We start from the raw sequence: 22789 nt of genomic DNA, 5'->3' as shown, positions 1-22789 counted from the left end.
CATCAAATAACCCAGTGTCTCTTATTTTACTCCTCACAGCGTGCATATTAACGAATGGTCTTCGTAGACAAGGGCCGCAGGGTAAACGGCTAAGCTGACACTGAGTTTACACCAGCATCAAAATGCTCAGGGTTTCTAATTCTGCTCCACATTGCGTGCATGTAAAGGAAATAAGGTCTATCAATTAACCTTATGATCACATATCCGGTGTTTGTTCATTTTAACTTGCAAGTTTTTCACGATTTCTGTTTAGTGTGAAATTATTATTTGGCTAATCCGCCCTTATACTGCTCAGGTCAGTACGTGTCTTCACGTTCCTTTTCTTCTTCTCCTTTCGTCTTTTCACTTGAAGGATCATGAAACCGTTTCGCACAGTCAGTCTGCAATATATGACAGCACTGTCACACACACACACACACACACACACACACACACACACACACACACACATACACACACACACACACACACACACGCACACAGATGACTTCTTTGTTGTGGATTTAATGTGCATCACGGAAAACATAACACAATGTTGATTAAGTTTATCCATGCTCTCTCTCTCTCTCTCTCTCTCTCTCTCTCTCTCTCTCTCTCTCTCTCTCTCTCTCCCTCTCTCTCTCTCACACACTCACACACACACACACACACACACAAACACACTGACAACTATAATATTATTATGGTCAGTTACAGAAATTGAGCTTGGTAAACATAAGTTCAAATGATTACATTTCACACACCGTAAATGAACACACTTCGTTTATGCGAATGCTCTGATTTCGACGTTAGTGCCCCTTTCCGTCACATAACTGTCCACGAATTTGCTGCTTGGTGAGTACAGTACAGAACACACAGGTACCGAGACTGTCAGAACAGAGTTTTCCCTGTGTACCAGAAGACGCACAATCATTACTAAACTTTCACTTGACTAATGTCCAAAAGCCAACAAGTTGAGTAAATCTCTCTGCACAGAAATATTTTGTATAACGTGCACACAAACAAATATGCTCCATGGCTGAGGACAGAATTGCACGATACCCGGAGTAGCCAACAAAAACACACACAAAAACAAAGAGGGAATATCAAAAAATTAAGTCTTCACTACCATTTTACGTTATCTAGCGTGAACACGGCAATGTCTTTTAGGTGGGAGAACGTTGTTTTAGGTCTAGAAACAAAGATAGGCTACCACGGTACTCATGAAGCCTTTTTAGCCGAGTCAGTCCAAACTCAAAACACTCTGAATGACACGTAAGCCAAAACACGTAGACTTCTATCGTTCAGTTCCGCAAAAGCTAAACGGGCGCCACGGGAACTTTGTTGCAACCGAATCTAAAAAGAATTCAGCGTCTCTAATGGAAAGTCAAATGTTTCGAAGTTTTAATCTTTACGTTTTGTAAAAAGTAAGGCCTCTGGTCTGATACCTTCACACTGCACAGCAGCCAGGCCTCTGGTCCGATATCTTAAGGACAACAGTCTCAGTGATACCTTCACATATTGTAGCAGGCCTCTGGTCTGCTACCTTCACATATTGCAGCAGGCCTCTGGTCTGCTACCTTCACATATATTGCAGAAGGCCTCTGGTCTGCTACCTTCACATATTGCAGCATGCCTCTGGTCTGCTACCTTCACATATTGCAGCAGGCATCTGGTCTGCCACCTTCACATATTACAGCAGGCCTCTGGTCTGCTACCTTCACACATATTGCAGCATGCCTCTGGTCTGCTACCTTCACATATTGCAGCAGGCATCTGGTCTGCTACCTTCACATATTGCAGCAGGCATCTGGTCTGCCACCTTCACATATTACAGCAGTCATCTGGTCTGCCACCTTCACATATTGCAGCAGTCATCTGGTCTGCCACCTTCACATATTACAGCAGGCCTCTGGTCTGCTACCTTCACATATATATTGCAGCAGTCATCTGGTCTGCTACCTTCACATATTGCAGTAGGCCTCTGGTCTGCTAGCAGTCAGGCATCTTATCTGAAAGCCCCATGCAGTCCATGACCAGTCCTTCGAAGTAACAACTTCCAGCACGGTCTGGCAAGCAGCCCGGACAGGTCACATGTCAGCTCGTTCATTGGGTCGTTGAGCATCAACGCAGACGAGACTTTAAACATGCCAGTAAAGTCCATAAAATCTGAACCCTTGTGTCATCATGAAGCCAACAAATATGAGGAAAGTCTGCACGACAAGGAAACCCGCAGGACAGCAGTCAAAACGCACAGCACCAGCAGCAAAGCGGGCGGTCGTAAGACGCAGGCGTGAGATGCACTGGTTGCAGTAAAACTGGACAGCTGCAGGGCGGTGCTGCGGTTGACTGGGACCTCCTGGTTGCAGTAGCTGTAGTCGCAGCATGACGTGCACTCCTGCAGACACACACAAACACAAAACATATGAATGTAAAACCTTTTTTTTTTAAATTAAATTGAGAACCACTGCAGACACCACCAAAAAAAAAATCTTTTTTCGGGGGGAGGGGGTTGTTTGATTGTTGGTTTGATTTTTGTTTTGTTTGTTTTTTGATTTTTTCTTTCCTTTTTTCTTTCTTTGCCAAGTATATTGTTCTTGGGCTGTTTGACGGTCGGATTGCGATTCAGACTTTTTTTGGGGGGGTGAGGAGTGTCCTGGTGCGTTTTTGCTTCTTTGTAATCTAACAGTGACACAGGCACCCCATGAGCTTTTTCTCCGCCATTTTACAGACTAGGTGGGCTGGACAGAAATATCGCAACATTTTGAAGACCGCGTCCACTGGAGGCCTGGTTCACGCAGGTGTTCCCTTGAGTAGGATTAGAGAAAGTGGATCCTCTAATCATCTTCAGACTTTGTATCAATGACCAACATCCACATTCTACACAAATTTAAAGCGATACCTTCCGTGCGGAGTCATTAGAGAAAAGACACGAGGTTTACGGTGGTTTAATAATTTCAAAAAAGAAACCTTTCTACGATAAGAAAAACATTCAATTCATTTGTTTCAAAAGTAAACGTCCATCTTTCCATAACAGACAGTGCAGTGAATTTTTTTCTTGAATTTCAAGTGTCGCCTTTATTAGTTTCTGCTGGGCAAACAAGGGCTCACTCTTTTTTATTAAAAAAACACAAACTTCATTTGTACACTATTTGTGTTTGTTTGTTTTTTGAAAACAATGACTCTTATTGCAGTTTGCACCGTCATGGACACAAATGAGACATAATTCATGTTTATATGGGGTAAACAATCACTCATTCTAGCTCAATGATTTAAGGTGAACAAGTGCAAACCCAACAATCATATAATTTTTGTGCAGCCTTCGTCGGTATAATTCTTCTCTATATTTGCTCTCCACACAAAAGGGAGACAGGAAATCTTCTAGCAGTTTTATGGCTTGTCAGATTAGCGAAACGGATGGGCCGAAACGAGAAACAGTATTGACTTCTTCCTCCCTCGTCTACGGGAGACGCGTGCTTCAGCTTTAAAGCCAACACTTCAATCCGTGCGAATTAAATTGTTGCTCTGCCTAATCCCCATATCATATTCAATACAATCCAACAGTCAAGACAGTATTGTTTGTAACTAATCCCTTACAAGAGCCTATATACCTTAAAATCGCACAGTCAATATTATTGTTGCATTCCAATCTGATCCGTCTTTAAAGAGGCATTCACTGTCCACGATATGATTGCTTAATTCTTGCGTTTGGAACACCAGGGCCCGTTTTGTTTTTGCTTTTTCTGTTTAGAATACAGTTTCAATGGATTAATATTTAAACGTTTGACTGCAATATATATATTTTTTTGTGACTGTAGTTTTAATCTTCTATTTGTTTTAGGTTCAAATGCTTACATGACTCATATTCAGTTGCAATTTCCATTACACGCCACGTATACACTTTTAAGAACTTTTTAATGTTTCATTTCTTGATTTTCTCCTCCAGTTAAGAAAATCGTGTTCTGTGCCAAGTAATCTCGATATACTGTCTGAATGTTGAGTTTAATCCTGCGTCAGAGCCAGGCCAGTAATACAATCTGAAGCGACAGGCAAGGCAGTCACTGTTTTCTCCGTTCACAGATTGATTGTCTTCATTGCTTTCCCGTCAAACTCTAACGCCGGAAAGAGGAATGTGAAGAACTCTCGCGAGATATCCGCACCGCATGTTCTTTGTTTTCCTACGAATTTCGCGAGAGCTGAGTCATCGAGTGTTCGCAGGTCTCGTGAGAGTCCGTCCCACATGCTTTGCTGTGCTTCAAGGGTCGCGAGAGCTTGGAATATCGCGAGTGACTTACGGGGTTAGCATCATTCTGATAATCATCGGTCCACGCTATCGCTCAGTGGTCTCTCTGACAGGATGAATAATTACTACGCGCATTAAAGAGAAATCTATCAAAACAAGAATACAGAGTTATCTCCCATATGTTTTTCGCCAATCAGTTTCTGATAACAGACGAAAGACAAACGTGATTGTAGAATGGCCGACTTCGACAGTGATCTCCGTTCTGTTCTTCACAGTTATGATAAAGACATCGTTCTAAGGTCAAAACAAGTCGAATTTTTTAGACTGCTGTGGGAAGGACACCGTGATATTGTTGCATCACTCCCAACTAGTTACGGGAAAAGTGTCGTCTGCTTCGTAGCCAAAGTTGATTATCACGTGCCACTTTTGCCATATTTAGAGTTGTTTGCACAGTAAATACACCCACGAAAGATAGCTCGCTTGAAACTGTCTTACATATCAATTCCTTTATAATTCAAAAATTACACAACACCATGAAAAATCATTATCGACGATCGCGAATCTGCTTATATCAAAAACACATTACGAAAAGCTCTAAATATGTTAAAAAAAAATCGATTTCCTCTCCAGAGAAGGAAAACAAAGGCATCAGTGTCAGGAATAAATGAGACCCGAAGGGAAGTAACTCATTTTGACCTGAGTTCAGGATGGGGTTAGCATATTATGTGGGAGGGGTTTTGACGACAACTAATAAGACGCACACTGCACGGCCTTTCGATTGTGGGCCGAGGATTTCTATTCCCCACTTATCCCCCCTCGAAACTCTTCGAACTCCTGCAGCACTGCCATTAAGCGTGATGTACTCGTAAATAAACGAGACCCTGTCGGACCGAATATACATCTGTTTCCTCTTATCGTTTCCAATGAGCCATTTTCTTTCATGACGCCGGACGACGAAGCCGGCGTCGTGTCGAGGAAATGTCGTCCGACAAAATGTCACAGACCCCAACTGTGGAAAAAAACCCCGAGATGGCAACACAAGCGCTAGTATAACCTGAAATAGGAATGTAGCATGTCGTATCGTCAGTAGAATGTGTAGGGTTGCACACCTGGTTCACGAGTGTCGGGTGATATTTGCACCACGGTTGCAAAGCACAAGTGTCACACGGCGCAAAACGAACAGGAATTTAATTCAGGAGGAGATTAAAGCCACGGTAAGAGGTGCCAACCTTTGTCTGTGTCACGGAATGATTTGCAAGCCTCTCGATGCACCTTTTGTGTTGGCTTTGGTTTAAATAACACACACACACACACACGCATGCCGGCACGCAATGAAACTCGCACGCACACACACATACACATACACACACACACACACACACACACACACACACACCAGTTACCGCCACTTCATATTACCGTGTCTCTTGACACCACTTGAAAGAAGAGAAAAGCTAAAGCACATAGGATTTCGTTTGAAGATAATGAACAATTTATTAGGACATAAAGAAGAAATCCAAATATACGGAGTTTAGCTAACGTTACACTGCACTCAGCAGATAGGAACGTGACACCCCCCCCCCCCCTTTCCTTCTCTCTCTCTCTCTCTCTCTCTCTCTCTCTCTCTCTCTCTCTCTCTCTCTCTCTCTCTCTCTCTCTCTCTCTCTCTCTCTCTCTCTCAAACTCACCCCTCCCTCCCTGAGCCACTCTCTGTATCTTTGTCTCTATGTCTCTCTCTCTCAAACACACACACGCGAAAAGTTCCCATTGTGACTATAGACTTGAACTTCTCCCATTCAACCCCTTATCCCTTGATGTCAAAATTCTGTCAACAGAAGTAATTTGGCTTTACAACGGCCATAACTTGCTTTTACAACGTTGAAAGCGGGCTATAAGGCACACAAAAAAATAGTCTGTTTACGGTAACCCGACCGACCCTATTTTTTTCGCGCGACCCTAGACTTTTTTTTGGCATTTGGGAGAAAAAAAAAGGCATAATAACGTAAAAATATGGTTTTTTGGGAGAAAAAAAAAATCCCGACCTACCGACCCTATTTTTTTGGTCTATGTTACCGTAAACAGACTATTTTTTGTTGTTGGCCTAACAGCATTTTACACTGGTCAAGCCGTGTCCATCGGGGGGATCGGTGACATCTCTAACGGTCCTTACAACTCTGGAGATTTGCTGAAGAGGGCAGTACTTTACCAGCGTGCCGCCGGTTCGTTGCCTGGTAGATTTACAACGGGGCGATAATGGACCGTTATCGGAACGGGTGGTGGCACTGGTCACTCCATTTGTACACTTTGTGGCGCTCTATGAAGATTAAGTGATGAGCCTGTATGTCCTTCCAGTAGTCTAGCGTTGTCGGGCAGTAAAGAGAACCGGGTAATACCCCCCGATACACTTGCTTAAGTCCAATGTTTTCACATTCAACCGCTGCTAGCGAGTGAAATGTGACGGAAGACAGCTTTAGATAACATTGATGTTGTCAAGAAGAGGCTAAAACCGCTAATCAGGCGGAACGGCTTGTTCGATAACCCTTCTCTCTCTCTCTCTCTCTCTCTCTCTCTCTCTCTCTCTCTCTCTCTCTCTCTCTCTCTCTCTCTCTCTCTCTCTCTCTCTCTCTCTCTCTCTCTCTCTCTCTCTCTCTCTCTCTCTCTCTTGTTTTCTTGACGAAAGCGCCCATGTGTTTTTGATAGCCTTTCTTCTTTTTTTCTTTCTTTCTTTCTGTCTTCTCTCTCTCTCTCTCTCTCTCTCTCTCTCTCTCTCTCTCTCTCTCTCTCTCTCTCTCTCTCTCTCAGGCCAGAGCCACCCCCTTCACAGTTCCTACCCCACTGCAACGGTTCCGTGGCAAAACAAGTATGCGTCCAGTCGATCGATTCAGTATCAGCAGCAACTTAAAACTCACGTCAGCTTTGAGAATGTGTTTTCCTGGTTCAAAACTGACAAGGACATTCTGTTCCTGTCTACACGCCAAAGACGCCAATGCGAGATCTTGCGGCAAGACTTCAATTCAAACATGAGCACACCACCACTAGTTGATCACCTGAGTGCCAAATTCAAAGTTTGTTTGGAGGAATCAATAAAGATCCAGGAAGAGAAAGAGCCGGCTATTGTCATAACAACAAGTTAATTCCGGATCCGTTGTAGGGGAAGAAAAAGAGAGAACAGATCAGACAAAAGTGAAAAGACAAGGTCCTTCTCGTGTAAATGATTCAAGTCACCATGTATCTCAGATCTGTCCAGACTGTTACATGGGATAAGAACATCCCTCCACTTGAAACCATACCAAAAACTAACACTCTGGCTGCTTCCTGTGCAGAATGGTAATTTTTCGAGTGGTAATTTTTCGAGTGGTAATTTTTTGAGTGGTAATTTTTCGAGTGGTAATTTTTTGAGTGGTCATTCTTCGAGTGGTAATTTTTTGAGTGGTAATTTTTCGAGTGGTAATTTTTTGAGTGGTCATTCTTCGAGTGGTAATTTTTTGAGTGGTAATTTTTCGAGTGGTAATTTTTCGATGAATTTATTTCGCAGATTGACGCTAATGTCAGTTAAGAAATTATTTCATCCCACAAATTCTACTTTGCACTAAAAGCACACTTGTTTGTATGTGTCCAAAGGAAGGGGTGGTCTTTTCCCATGTAAAAGGCAGGGCAGATCTGAGATGGTGAACCGAAATGTTTACAAGGGAAGGGGTGGTCTTTTCCCATGTAAAAGGCAGGGCAGATCTGAGATGGTGAACCGAAATGTTTACAAGGGAAGCATTGTGCCTTTAATTTAATGGACAAAAAAAGAGTACAGATCAGATTGAAGCACGACTCGACATGGACCACACGGGACGACCTTTAGGATGAACTTGCAAAAGCTCGCCAACACAAACAGCAAATTAGTGTGAGGGGAACATTCTCGGCGCGTCTGGTCTGCCTGGCTAAGGGCAAGGCCACAAAAAGAGATGCACTGCATGAGAGTGACTTCAAAAGAGAGAGGTGAAAATTGTCTGGGTTTACCACTCACGCAGCGGATTTGTCGCATCTGTGATTTGATTAAAAGTCAACCCGTCGGGTGATTCTAGAGTGTATACGCCGGTTGCTCTGCCTCTGTTGACTTTACAGAAGCCACCACGGTGGTACCCCCCTGTTGAGACCCCAACATGAAGTACCTCCGAGTCCCGCCCCCGGACCCTTTTTGAGACACCGCTCTTCAGATTTTATGTTCATAACCTCCGTAAATGTACCTTTATTTTCAGACTCCCTCCTTTTTAAGGCAGAATTTCTCCAGTTCTGGAGGTCTTAACAATTAGATGGGGCACTTTACTGAACGACCATTGCGACGTAATCTCCTATCGGCCAGGTTGCTGAGCGACTGAGGAGGTCTCTGCACTGAGAAATCTGAATGCTGAGCAAAGTGCGTAGACCGAGATTGTGTCTCTGACGCCGAAAACACTTTAGATTTTGATGAATGCTCAAGGGTGGGTTTATTTTCAGAATACTCTGTGTGTGTGTGTGTGTGTGTGTGTGTGTGTGTGTGTGTGTGTGTGTGTGTGTGTGTGTGTGTGTGTGTGTGTGTGTGTGTGACTGAGTGCGTGTGTGTGTGTGACTGAGTGCGTGTGTTTGTGTGTGTGTGTGTGACCGAGTGCGGGTGTGTGCGTGACTGAGTGTGTGTGTGCGTGTGGGGGAGGGGGTTGCAGGCAGCCTCTACAAACGAAGCGGGCAGCCAGGCAGGCAATCTGTCCACTGACCAGGACCCATTGTTTAAAAAAACAAACACAAAAACGGTCCCCATGCAGCCACATGCCTACAGGGAGCGAAAACAAACCTGACTTGGAAAGATCAAAGGTTCGACGAGACCAGGGAGGGCTCAAGTCGTTACTTGCGGTTCCTGGGGAGGGTGGTGGGGGAGGGAGAGGTGACCGGGAGAGGCCAAACGGCCAAAGACACGTACACACAAAGACACGTACACACACGTCAAGCACGCAAAGCAAAAATGCAAATTGGTGTGGTGAGCTTGACAAACTGCATGTCACAGTTTCTAAAAATTTGCGAGACTACGTTTGGCGAACTGCGATTTTCGGAATTTTTGGACCTAGCTCTACAAATTCCCGTCCTCGCGGCTGACTCGCAGTCATTGTTTGATTTTGATCAGTTAAAATCTATTCTTCACGTTTGCTTTCCGAAGTTTTTTCCTTTTTTTGTAATTTATATCCGGTACTGTCAATATTTGTATTAATTTCTAGTGAAGCACAAGGTATTTATTTCAGTGTTAAACCGTTTTCACAAATGTAATTCCGCCTTTGGCCGCTCGTCCTTATTGTGTGACCAAAGTACAAGCAGTCTTTCAGTGACTGACTCAAGGTCAGTTTGCCCAACCAACCGAACTAATCTTACCCCTATTAATGGGTGGGTTTTTTTAAACAAAAACCAATACTTGACTGTGACTGTACTAAATAGGCCCTCTTTTGCAAACGCGGAATATTTGGCTGAGTTTTGGGTTCAACAATCTGTTTTGTTGACAAAAGTTAAGGATGCAAGGTTAAGAAAACAAGTGACCTACCTGCTGCCCTGTGGGGTCGGCCTGAGAGCAACCCACATGCTGTGGCGTGCACTCCGTCGCCTGAACACAGCGTTTGGTCACGTGCACACTGGACCTCCCGGCAACGGTAAAACGATGAACTGTTTGGCATACTGTATGATCTGGAAAAAAACACCATCCACATTATTAATATAAACAATTTGATTTAAAATAAAGCAACATACTAAAACTATCAACACTTTTCGTCCTCAAAGAGACAGCGCTGTGCATTTGTTATTGTGATGTAGCCTACGTATTCCACATTACAAGTATAATACAGTGGAACCCCCTTGTAAGACCCCCCAATTTAAGACTCTTCCCCTTTAAGACCCTCTTTTCTCAGACTTTCTGTTCATAGCCTTTGTAAATTTACCCCCATTTTAAGACTCCCTCCTTTTTAAGACCTTGTCTTCTCAGATTTTTGAAGGTATTAAAAGAGAGGTTCCACTGTATGAAAGACTCGACCACGTGAAAACCTGGACCGATTTGCACTCTATACACCCTCACGATCCCTCCGCTCCTCTGTAGACACTAGAATATTCCGTCCATCTTCTTTTAGTCGCAAACAGCCCGGTCAGAGAGCCTTCTCCCACTCTGCAGCCGTTGCGTGGAACTCTCTCCCTTGCTCTATCCGACGTCTGCCAAACTTTTTGTTCCTTCAAAGCAAACCTTAAAACACACTTCTTCACACAGTATTTTGATTAATTTTTATTTCAATATGGTGCATTCTTGATCAGGTGTTTGAATGTTTTGCCTGTACGTGTTAGTATGCTTGCAGTTTGTATTGATGTAGTGTTTCGTTGTTCATGCTGTGTGCTGAATGCTGCTCCAGATGCTTTTTCGCTTTGCTTTGTATATATGTATGTTTTTTCATTGTAAAGCGCTTAGAGAAAGTAAAGCGCTCTATAAATCTCCCATATTATTATTATTATTATTTTCCGAATCTACAAGTCACACACTTACTAATCGGACACTTGAGGTCGGGGGCCCAGTTGTTGCAGTCCTCGTTGTTTGCCTTGTCATCGCACGTCCAGCATGTTATGTCTGTTGAAACAGACAATATCCAGCCATTAGACTCCAAATAGGGCCAAATGGTTCACAAGCAATTTCAATTATCTTTCATGTTCGTAAAAGGTTTCATGTCAAACCCACAAAAATTGTTATTTTTTCGCTTTTTAACACGGTGGACAATCATTTGAGTGTTTTAAATACCAATCAAACTTTCATGCTGAAGTCATATTTGACATTCTACAATCTCAAACTACCTAAAACATCAAATATCAAGCGCATTAATGATTAAACACCTATTCAAGTTAAAGCTTAGTTGCAATCAGCAAGACCGTTGAATTCCTTCTTTAAACCTTGTAGAATTTGCCAAATGGGTTACAGACAAAAAGTGCCCTTTTGGCTCATCTCTCTCTCTCTCTCTCAGTCTCTCTCTCTCTCACTCTCTCTCTCCGAGTCTCTATTTCTCTCTCTCTCTCTCTCTCTCTCTCTCTTTCTCTCTCTCTCTCTCTGAGTCAGTCTCTCTCTCTGTTTCTCTCACACACACGCACACACTCACTCACACACACACACACACACACACACACACAAACACCGTGTACACACACACACCAGACACACACATACGGACACACATACACACACACAGACACACTCACACACACACATACGCACACACAAACACACACACACACACACACACACACACACACACACACACACAAACACAGAGTTAAAACACAAATTAAAACGTCAATAAGCTTTGTCACCACTCGTTTGAAGACTTGTAGGGGCCCAAACGTATGAGTTGGTTCCGCTGCACATCTCGGAGAGAGTGAGGAGCGAACACAGCAAGAACACACAGTACTTCTGCACGTGAGACGCGGCTCCTCTCTTCGTCCCGCACACAACACTAGCAGTTCTTGCGCCACTCTGCATCATGCCTCACTGTTTGTTTTGCTATTTGTGACTGTAACAATTGGAGAGTTTATCTTTTGCAGTACTCCTGAGTTTCACCCAATGAATATTGTTGTTTGATGAAGGACGCTTGTGTATTCTTGACAGTCAGTCCGGATCATAACACGGAAGATAAATCACAAATCACTGATGACACACCAATGATGAAACACAGCTTGAAAACTGACGCCACCACTACCATAAGATCTCGTTGATTGGTATCCAAATTTTCCCGGATGATTTCAGACGCTTGGTGATCTTCCAAAACGAAGGCAGCTATGAATTTAGTCTGGCCAGCAACATTATTGTTATGATGTGTCCCTTTGCTTGCCGAATATTAACACCACAGAGCTTCAGTCAACAAAGACAATAGAGACACTTGACCCAATATTGACCGGCCACTTTGGTTGAAGGTTTGCACACACATAAACAGGCTGTGCCATACACGGTGCGAGATTTGACTTGGCAGGCGATCACAAAGCCTCTTTGGCTGTCACTGGGTCCAAAACACTAGAAGACAAAACATTCCCAAGGCATGAACAAGTAGAAAGGTTTCAATCACACGGCCATCACTTCATGGGGTGAATCACTTTCACAATTACTGCGCTGCTGTGCCACTCAAAAAAAAACACCAAAAAAACGTCCAAGGCCAGAAAAAGTGGAAAGGTTCCAATCACACAGCCATCACACGGCCATCCCTTGATGGGATGAATCAGTTTCACAATCGTTGCCCTGCTGTGCCACCCAAGAGCAAGTGGAGGCGAAGGCACGACTGGGAATGGTCCGCAAAGCTGTGAAAGATCTCCGTTGTCTCGTAAAAACTCACACGGCAGTTGTGGGGGACAGAAGGAGGGATGAAATCGATCGTCCTCGGCCTCGAAGGAGGAAAAAGTCAAATTGCTTTCCACTTCCCTCTTTCTCCGGGGGGGACAGAAAGCCTTGCCGTCAAGTTGCGAAAGCCTTGCCTCACAGTTGTCCGGGATGTTGCACAATTTGTTCCCTTCCCTCGCCGGCAGGAAAGCGGCTTCCGATGGTTTCCTAGTGCGTGTTTGCGCGACAGGAAATTAGTTTTATTTCAAATGGTTACTGTTTCTTCAGAGCAGTCCTTCACTTCTGACCGTTGTTCAAGGGTCACGGATGTCAACGATTGCCAGTCGTGCGGACAATTGAAGCAGGAGACCAGTTCTGAAACAAAAGTAAACAACAATTAATAAAAATTAAATTAAATTATGTGTATGCGAATGAAGGATCAAGTCACGTGCAAATGTGCCCACACTTCTCCAGTCTAAACGCGACTTGCTTTGATTACTGGAACAGCTGAGATAACTACCTTCGACGCAAAGAAACAAAAGCAAGAGCTCCAGCTTCTTAGCTGGAGTTGGCTTTTTTTTTTACAGTTTGTTTGTTTGTTCGTTCATGGGCTGAAACTCCCACGGCTTTTACGTGTAGGCCTATGACCGTTTTTACCCCGCCATTTAGGCAGCCATACGCCGCTTTCGGAGGAAGCATGCTGGGTATTTTCGTGTTTCTATAACCCACCGAACTCTGACATGGATTACAGGATCTTTTTCGTGCGTACTTGGTCTTGTGCTTGCGTGTACACACGGGGGTGTTCGGACACCGAGGAGAGTCTGCACACAAAGTTGACTCTGAGAAATAAATCTCTCGCCGAACGTGGGGACGAACTCACGCTGACAGCGGCCAACTGGATACAAATCCAGCGCGCTACCGACTGAGCTACATCCCCGCCCTTTTTTTTACAGTGACAAAAACAAAACAAAAATTGCACCATGGTACAAAATGTGTATGAAGTGAATTTAGTAAACGTAGACTTTTTTCGTAGTTCTTCAAAGCGGGGAGAGTTCCGGGGATTAACAACAATAATGGGTTACAAAGCAGTATGATTTGCCATACTTGCGCCTCTAGTCTCACCACGCAAAAATGCTTCCTCAGACCGGCAGATCACACGAATAAAAATGCTCAATGTTATCCGCTGGAGGAGAAACTTTAGAAATAAATTGCAATAAAAACTTATACGGGTAAAATAACAGAAAAACATACGTCAGGCTGTCGCCAGAAAAAAAATAACATCCCGGTGAAAAGAAAGGCACAGTCGCATGAAAGAACATCAACAATCCCTTCCCTCCTTCTATAGAACTACAGCCTTTTTGGTCGCCCTTTGCAGTGCAGTAAAAACGCGTGCCTCAAAATCCAAAACAGCCAGCCTCTTTTGTAATCATGTGGTATATCTGTGCTAATTCCCAGAGATTTTCGCCTGCGATGTACACTTTAAAGAGAGGTTAAACGGGCCTAACCTCTTCACAGGCTGATACACGAGACGACCCAGGTAGCGTACCCGCTGCTCAATACAAATGCCAGCAAATGCCAACGACTAGTAACTTCCACGTATAGAGTTTCTGCTTATCTCTCCAGGTCGCAGTCACTTGATCTCGCTGACTCTTGGCTATTATAGATATCGCACATAACTGGTTTCCATGGTAAGCTGATCTGACGGTGTGTCCCCTGCCTTGCATGTTTTGCTTACAAATGAACTGCAATAACGGAGAATTATTTGCATATATGTAAATGTACATGTAGTAAATAGGCTACTTTGTGCAATAGAAACAACCTAGGATATTCTTATCAGATCTGGTGTAACGTACATGTACAAGTAAATGAATAGATTACTTGTTTGTTTTGTTTGTGATGTAGACCTATGTTGTATGGTAAAGATCTTGCGTTTATTTTTTTATGTCATAATACTTTCTATGTTCATAAAATGTGTATTACTTTATGTGATTCTGTCTGCATGATCTGTTTCACATCCAAATGCCACAAGATAATACAGTTGAGTTATAACGTGCCTTGTATCTTTAGCCAGAACGGGACCGGTATTCATAATGTCACATGTGAAATGCACACCTGTGTAAAAATTAAATTACAAGAGAAATAAAATCGCATTAATAGATACATTCTATATTATTTTGATTTGATACTCTCTGTAAGGGTTTTACATGTACACTTAGTAGTAGTATTCTGATCTTGACAGCACCCGTACACATAGCAAATCCAAGTCATATTAAAGAAGGCCGCACTTAATGTAAGCATACCTTTCAGTTTTGTTGTCTAGTCCCATGTTATGCTGTTGTACGTTTGTATATGTCGCCCTATATTTTATAAATACAATATGTTTCAACCTAATCGCGATTAACGACCACGACTACCTTAAAATATTGTATTTCTACTGCTGCGACGATTGAGGTTGGTCTTACCGCCAGGCTAGCTAGGTCAGACAGTCTTCTCGGCATGTACACACGTACGATTAACACACCTTCAATCATCGCAGTGGGGTTGTTTGCCCTTGTATGCCATCACAAAAGCGGCTCGAGGATCATATTCCTAAACCGGCGGGGCTCGCAGGTAGGCGAAAGCTGGCCTGTCTGTTCGTGGCTCAACCACATCCATACAAGTTCAAGTTTTATTAGTCCATATAACCCATGGGGGCATTTTGAACAATAAATACAATCAATACAATCATGATATATGCTAATATAGTAAATAAAAACATTAAAAAAAATTCCAAGTCCAAAATATTCTTTAGCAATTTCTTTTTCTTAGTAGCAAACAACTTTTTAAATTTAAGTGCATTAGGTTTTTTCCAATAGTAAGGTGGTAACAACTCAGCTCTTTCTTCTTTGAAAAAATCACAGACAAATAAATAATGGAATTCATCACCTATGTCTTGAGATACACATTTGGTGCAAGTTCTTTCTGACCTCGGGATGTTAAGATAACGTTCTTTCTGTACAGGCAAATTGCTGTTTAATGTTCTAAACTTCATCATTGAAACACATTGCTGATATGGCAGGTGTGTGACATAGTCTTCACATGCAAAAATATCTTTAAACATTCGATAATTCCAAAACATATTTTTTGTTCCAATTTCTGTAAACCATTTATGGATATACTGGTTCTTTTTACTTTCTTTTCTTCTTCTTCTTCTTGTCGATCACTCAGATGGAAACGCCGGTTCTCCGCGCAAAATTAATGTTGCCGTGCGCTGTAGGTCGTCCAGACTGCCATAGAGCTTCCCTTGCACCGTGGTCGCCTCCGCCTAGATCTGGCTCCTGAGGCCATCGTGTAGTGGGCAAGTCTGCAGCACTGAGGTGCTCCGTTGTCATGCTGCCCGTTTGATATGGGCACTGGTCTGACTGGCCAATTCTGAACTTGGTGAAAATGTGGTGGTTCATTCGGTTGTGGCCTGTCCGCAGCCTGAATATGAGGACCTGCTCAGACCTTGTGAGCAGGTGAAAGGCGTCGTTTTTGTTGTAGTGTGGGTGCTGCTGCAACCACTTTTTGTGTTGCTTGGCCTTGATGATGGTCTTGGCTTCTTTGAAGGTGGTTGATCTGTCATTCTGGTCCTTCGTAGTGCCCTCCTTTGCCAGAGTATCTGCGGCTTCGTTGCCTAGTATGTTGCAGTGAGAGGGGACCCATTGCAGCACGACTGTGTGGGCTCTGCACAGGGAGGTCAAGGCGGATGACAGGTCATTCAGTTCTTTGTCTCTGGCAGTGTCTAAGGCCTGCAGGACTGACTTTGCGTCGCTGAAGAACACAACGTTGTTGGAGGAGAGTGGACTGTGCTCAATGTGGGCTGCACCTGTCTGGAGCGCTACTGCTTCAGCCTTGAAGTTGGTGGAGTAGAGGCCGGTAGCGAGGGAGATGTGTTCTTCTTCTCGACCTCCTGGGTACTTTATGTAGATTCCGGCACCACCACTTCTGACAGCCTGGTCGGCAGATCCGTCAGTGTATACATGAGTTCATTGGCGTTGGGAGTAGGAGTTGTGGATGTGTTCAATGGTGAGAGACTTCAGTTCAGCACAGCTCTGGGAGTCTTTCTTGCCAACGCCAGGAATACTGCAGCGTATCTGGGGTCTTCCTTCATCACTCCAGCTTGGGTTTTCAAGGTATTGGGGGATATCTTTGGGTTGCTGGTCCAGGATATCTTGGTGTCTCCTTTCCAACACCCTCGTCTGGTGGATGAAGCTTCCTCTCTTCAGTCTTCCTTTTGTTGGTTGGCACAGTCTGTCTTTCATGGGGTGAGTTGGCAGTCGTTTGAATTTAGCTGCCTGGGTGAGGAGTTTGGTGTCCCTTCTGTCTTCCATGGGCTCAAGGCCCATGATGTTTTCCAGCTCTTGGATAGGGGTTGACCGCATGGCGCCAGTGATGATTCTGGCCGCCTGGTTCTGCACCTTGCTGACTCTGTCAAAATTTGACTTGGTTGCTGTGCCCCATGCTGTCACTCCGTACTCAAGTACTGGTCTGACGCTGCCCACGTACATCTTCTTGAGGATTGCTGCATCTGCGCCCCACGTTGTGCCAGTTAGGTTTTTCATTAGTGCTAACCTTAGCTTGGCTCTGGCTTCGACTTTCTCTGTCTGCTGTTTCCAGGTGAGTCGCCTGTCAAAGGTCACGCCAAGGTACGTGGGGGTGTTGTCAGCCTGCAGCGTCTGTCCGCAGAGCTTGAGGTTGGCCTTCAGTTCTTTCGGGGACAGACTAAAGATCGTGTAAGTGGTCTTCCCGGTGTTGATGTTGACGAGCCACTTCTTTGTCCAGTCCTCAAGCACTTTCAGCGCCTCTTGCATCCTGTAGTTTGCTGTTGAGATGTGCTCTTCTGAGCACCAGAGTGCAAGATCGTCCGCGTAGATTATTATTATTATTATGGTGAGCTTATATAGCGCGAACCACAATTAACTGTGCTCTCCGCGCTTTACATACTAATTTCTGCCGTGTGAAATGGAATTTTTTACAGACAGACAGACAAACAAACATTTTTTACACACAATATATAACGCATTCACATCGACCAGCAAACCTCAAGCCTGTTAGGCAAAACTTTACCTTTCACGGCCTTTATTCCAAGTCACACGGGTATTTTGATGGACATTTTTATCTATGCCTATACAATTTTGCCAGGAAAGACCCTTTTGTCAATCGTGGGATCTTTAACGTGCACACCCAATATAGTGTACACGAAGGGACCTCGGTTTTTCGTCTCATCCGAAAGACTAGCACTTGAACCCACCACCTAGGTTAGGAAAGGGGGGAGAAAATAGCGGCCTGACCCAGAGTCGAACACGCAACCTCTCGATTCCGAGCGCAAGTGCGTTACCACTCGGCCACCCAGTAGATGGCTCCATGGACATTTCGAGGGAGGTCCTTGACAATGTCGTTGATGAAGACTAGGAACAAGGTGGGGCTGAGGACTCCACCCTGTGGGACTCCGTCTTTCAGCGTCTTCTTCCGGCTGTACTGCCCGCTTAATGGACTTTTGCTTTCCTGTTGTTCAAGTACTGGCAAATCCACTGGAACATACATCCGGCCACGCCACTCTTCTGGAGCTTCAGCTTCAGCCCTTCCTTCCAGACTTTGTCAAAGGCCTTCTCCTTGTCAATCCAGATCGTCAGGGTGTGTTTCTTGTCCTGGTAGCCATCTTCGATCTTCTGGGCGATGTATGTCACCTGGTCCTCGGTCGAGCGATGTTGCCTGAAGCCGGCCTGTTCTGGAGAAAAGGTGTTGTTCTTCTTCAGATGCCAAGTGAGCCTGGTGTTGATCAGCCGTTCCATGAGTTTGCCCACGCAGCTAGTGAGGCTGATGGGTCTGTATGAGTCCACCTTCGCTCGGTCTTTGCCCTTCTTGTGGATCGGGACCATATCAGCTTCTCGCCAAACTTGCGGGACATGGCCAGTCTTCCAGCTGTTGTTGTAGAGCTTCAGTAGCTGTGTTTTTGCCCTTGTGCCTAAATGTAGAAGCATTTCGTTGGTGATCTTGTCTGGCCCTGGCGACTTTCTTTCATGCAAGGCTTTCATGGCATCTGCCAGCTCCTGATGGTTGAACGGCTTGTTCATGTGTTCCTCTGGCTGATGCTCATTGGAGGTTCTTCTCTCCTCCTGTATCTCTGCTCTTCTTTCTTCTGGTACAGTGATGTTGCTGACTTTCTCGTAGTTGTCAATGAAAAGGTTGGCAGCCTTTCTTCCTGTCAGCAACTCTTGGCCCTGCGAGATGGTGATTGTCGCTGCTCTTGTGTCTTCGCCGTTCGTGGCTTTCGTCAGCTTCCACAGCTTGTTGCCGTCCCTTTCTAGGTTCAGCTTCTCCGTCTTCTCCCTCCAGCTTGATCTTGCTGCTTGGAGGTAGGCTCTCCTGTACTTGGCAGTGGCTGCTTTCAGGGTGATGTTGTCAACAGAGGGGTTCTCCTCCACTTCTTCTCTAATACTGCTGACTTCATCCTGAAGCTCCTGAAGCTCTTCCGTCCAGTAGGGCCTGTAGTTCTTGCGTGCGCCCCGTGGGATTGTTTCTGAAGCTGCTTTCAGGATGGCCTGGTTGAAGTTCCTGGTGACCCTGTTGATATTCAGGTCGTCTGTCTTCAGGCCCCTGGTGTAGAGGTCTGTGAGGCTCGCAAATATGTTCCAGTCTGCCTTCTTGTAGTTCCATCTTGGAAACGTTGTACTGTTCTGTGGCCTGTACTGCAAGTTGATGACCAGCTTCACTGGCCGGTGGTCGCTGCCTCCTAACTGGCTCAGTATCCCTCTTGTGGTTTTCTTGGAGAGGTCATCAGTTGCGAAGGCAAGGTCTGGGGTGGAAGTCGACAGCCACCTGCGTGAGAAGAAAGTGGGTGGGTCTTCTGGATCGTTCAGCAGTATCATTTGAGCGTCGATCTGCCAGTCCTCCACTTCCTCTCCTCTTCTGTCCGTCTCCTCGTAGTCCCAACAAGTTGAGTGGCTGTTGAAATCGCCAACAACCAAACAGTTCTCGGCTGGTAGATTTTCCCCTTGTCTAACTCCACACAAACTGGGAAAATATCCAGAACACTCACTATTAACTTTAACGCAAGACTTGGCATTTTCGTACACATTTCTTACAGTTTTTAAAAACTTCCCATTAACATCAGAACTAACTAATTTCTCCCATAAAAATGCACGGCGAACTTTATCAAACGCTTTTTCATAGTCTACAAATGCACAAAACAGTCGCTTCTTTTTGTTGAGAATTTTTTTTAATATACAATGCAAAGTAAAAACATGGTCTAGTGTTGAAAAACCTGTGCGGAAACCTGTTTGTTCTTGACCTAATTTATTATTACTCTCGAAAAAGTTTGATAACCTAGCATTTAAAATTGCACTGAAAAGTTTTCCGAAGCAACTGAGTATAATAATTCCTCTATAATTTGTGGGGTCAGCTTGGGAGCCTTTATTTTTGTACAATGGAATAATTTCACCTACAGCCCATTGTTTTGGAACCTTTCCTGACTGCAAAACAACATTAAACAACAATACATAAATATCAATCATTCGATCATGTGACGCTTTTAAATACTCATTAATTATTTTATCCTGACCGCATGCCTTATTGTTTTTCAGCTTGTCTATACATTTGATAACTTCCTCCTTTGTAAAAGGCGCATTAAGAAATTCATTACTTGCTTCATTTAAAGGTTCATTACTATCATCCATTTCATTTTCATCTCACTCTTGAAGTTTAGTGAAATGTTAGAAAAACTCCGAACAAGTTGAATAGTTAGTTTTCGAATTATTCTTTTATTTTTATTTTTATTTAGAAGATTCCAGAATGCTTTCGGGTCAGTACTTCTTAACTTTCTCAAAGTTCTAACGAACTCCTAATGATACAACTTGCATTCCTTTTTTATTGTCTTTTTGTATTCTTTAAAAGCACTCTTTTTTTCATGTTCATTGAACACATTTTTAAAGCGTGTTGCTTTGTTTTTCGCACGTAAAAATATTTTTCCTTTCTCTTTGCAAATTGCACTAAACCATGGTTGTTGCAGTTTGAATTTCTTTGAACGTGGCTTTTTCATAAATTTGTGTTCTTTAATTACACCGATTTTATCAGCAGAACAATTTAAAATATCACAAATCTTATTAGTAACACTATCAACGTCATCTGTTGTCGTACTCTCACTTGTAGTTAGCATATTTTGTCATTTAGTTTCAACAGTATTAATATCATCCTCATTCAGATTAACTACAAAAGCTAACTTGGTCCCATTGTTATTATCCCATTCGAGAATGAAAGCGTTAAACTGAAAGATACATTCCTTGCTCCTCACGCAACCCATCATGCTCGAAAACCAGCACATATCTCTGTCCAGACTCTTTTTTTTCGTGGAATAAGAAAAAATTTCAACATGAACACGTGCCCCCCAAAAGAAAACTTGGCAACTAGTACTTCGTGTGCAGAGTGGGAATTTATCTAGTTTCATATAATAATTAGGATACCTAAGTCAAACTTCCACATTCACTCATCAAAACAAAAATATTAATCCCACCCTGCAAAGAATGCGGCCATGCCTTTGATTTTGGGTATGTTACCAAGTGGAAGGACGCTCTGTGTGTACATTAAAGCATTAAACATTAAAGCCTCAGTCAACAGCTCTGTAGCGGTGAACGTGATTATGTACGCGGGAAGGACGGTACCTTTAACGTTCGGGGGAAACGGCCGTCAAATTGTCACAGAGACACTCGAGTTTAAATTCAAAGATCTATACATAAATGTTGATCGAGGGGTGGGTGTGACAATCACTGTTTAAATAAAATGACTTCCACAGAAGAAAGGAGATCAACATACATGTGAAAAAAGGTCAATTTACTTTCCCCCGAAGCGTGGGTAAACCTTATGTACATGAGTAAACTTTATACAAAGAGGCACAATAAGAGAAAAGGACAAGACTAAACATGAGGGGGAAAAGGTAAAAACCTCTGAGAAGAAATTAAGAAAACATATAGGAAATTACTCCTTACAAAGACCTCCCCTATTCCACCCCCGCCCACACACACCAATTCATCCTGGGGGAGGAAAAAAACCGTAACAGCATCGGTCGCTGAGATTCGCATGCAACAACACGCTCTTGCTGTTTCTGATTATTCAAATAATCCAGAAAAAAAAGACAGTAAGAATCCTATAATGCGTTCTCGTTGTGTCAAGCCAACAGACAAATTCCAAAAATAACTTTGTCGGGTTTGTATGGGCTGTGAAAGAGTGAAAACCCTTGCTTTTTACTCGGACAAACATTGGAGGGGCCAATCACTAGTGTGTCGAAAACACTTGGATTGGAACAAGTGTGTTGTTATTTGTCGGAGAAAAAGCAAGGATAATTATTCTCTCTCACAACCCATACAAACCTTGAAAAGTTATTTCCAAAAATCGTCTATTCCCGAACTATAAAAACACACGAACAGCTTTTACCACCCGAACTCTTCATTCACGTTGCAGTAGAAATTTGCGCTATGAATCATCAGCGCCGGTTTTATCAGGAAGGGAACATTGAATCGATTGCCGATTGACTCACCTGCTCCTACAGTAATAGCAGCTGTGAGTTCATCTATATCTAGTCTCGCTATTTCCCCATCAACTTGTGCAGTGAACGTACATATATAGTCGGCTCGTTTAATTTTCAATGTTTTCTATCATGTATATCATGATATACACACACAACCATACATATAATCCGGATAGGTAATATTGTAGAAAGGGTATTGGTATTTATCCCTTTTGTTTGTGTTTGCTTGCAATTGTGGTTTTTTGGTTGTCTCAATATTAACGTCGTAGTTTTAGGACGGTTGGATTGAAGGCTGGGACTACGCGTCAGCCTAAAATCTCAATCCTTGAGTAACAAGTGCTTACCCAAATAGGGTCGAGACACACCCGTCCAACATCTAGTAGAAATCCAAACTGTGTGTGTGTGTGTGTGTGTGTGTGTGTGTGTGTGTGTGTGTGTGTGTGAGCGTGTATGTGTATGTGCGTGTGTGTGTGTGTGTGTGTCAGTGTGTGTGTGTGTGTGTTTGTGTGTGTGTGTGTCTGTGTGTGCGCGTGCGTGTTCATGTGCGAGAGAGAAAGAGGGGGGGGGAGAGAGAGAGGGAGAGAGAGCGGGAGCGGAGAAAGAAGGAGAGACAGAATTTAGCGTGTGTGAGTGTTTTTTACTTATCTATTTAATTTGTTTTGTTTTGTTCCGTTTTTTAGTAGCC

The 22789-nt window shown here is 43.6% G+C and overlaps 1 protein-coding gene across 3 annotated transcripts in view; it reads right to left on the bottom strand.

Moving 5' to 3' along the window:
- Window positions 1-492: 492 nt before the first annotated feature.
- LOC138959778 (ly6/PLAUR domain-containing protein 6-like) overlaps window positions 493-22789 on the bottom strand; it is a 35368-nt gene continuing 13071 nt past the window's right edge. For 2 of the 3 annotated variants that reach the window (XM_070331388.1, XM_070331390.1), the window contains exons 2-5: window positions 11567-12938; window positions 10755-10835; window positions 9774-9913; window positions 493-2377 (exon numbers count right to left, since the gene is read on the bottom strand). In XM_070331388.1, the coding sequence (XP_070187489.1) occupies window positions 2165-2377; window positions 9774-9913; window positions 10755-10835; window positions 11567-11738 (606 nt within the window). In that variant the 5' untranslated portion in view covers window positions 11739-12938 and the 3' untranslated portion in view covers window positions 493-2164. The remainder of the gene's footprint in view (window positions 2378-9773; window positions 9914-10754; window positions 10836-11566; window positions 12939-22789) is intronic. The other variant, XR_011453796.1, reaches the window with a different exon arrangement.

Source organism: Littorina saxatilis, linkage group LG2, assembly GCF_037325665.1.
Source record: "Littorina saxatilis isolate snail1 linkage group LG2, US_GU_Lsax_2.0, whole genome shotgun sequence".
NCBI lineage: Eukaryota > Metazoa > Mollusca > Gastropoda > Littorinimorpha > Littorinidae > Littorina > Littorina saxatilis.
This window is presented reverse-complemented; position numbering and strand designations above follow the sequence as displayed.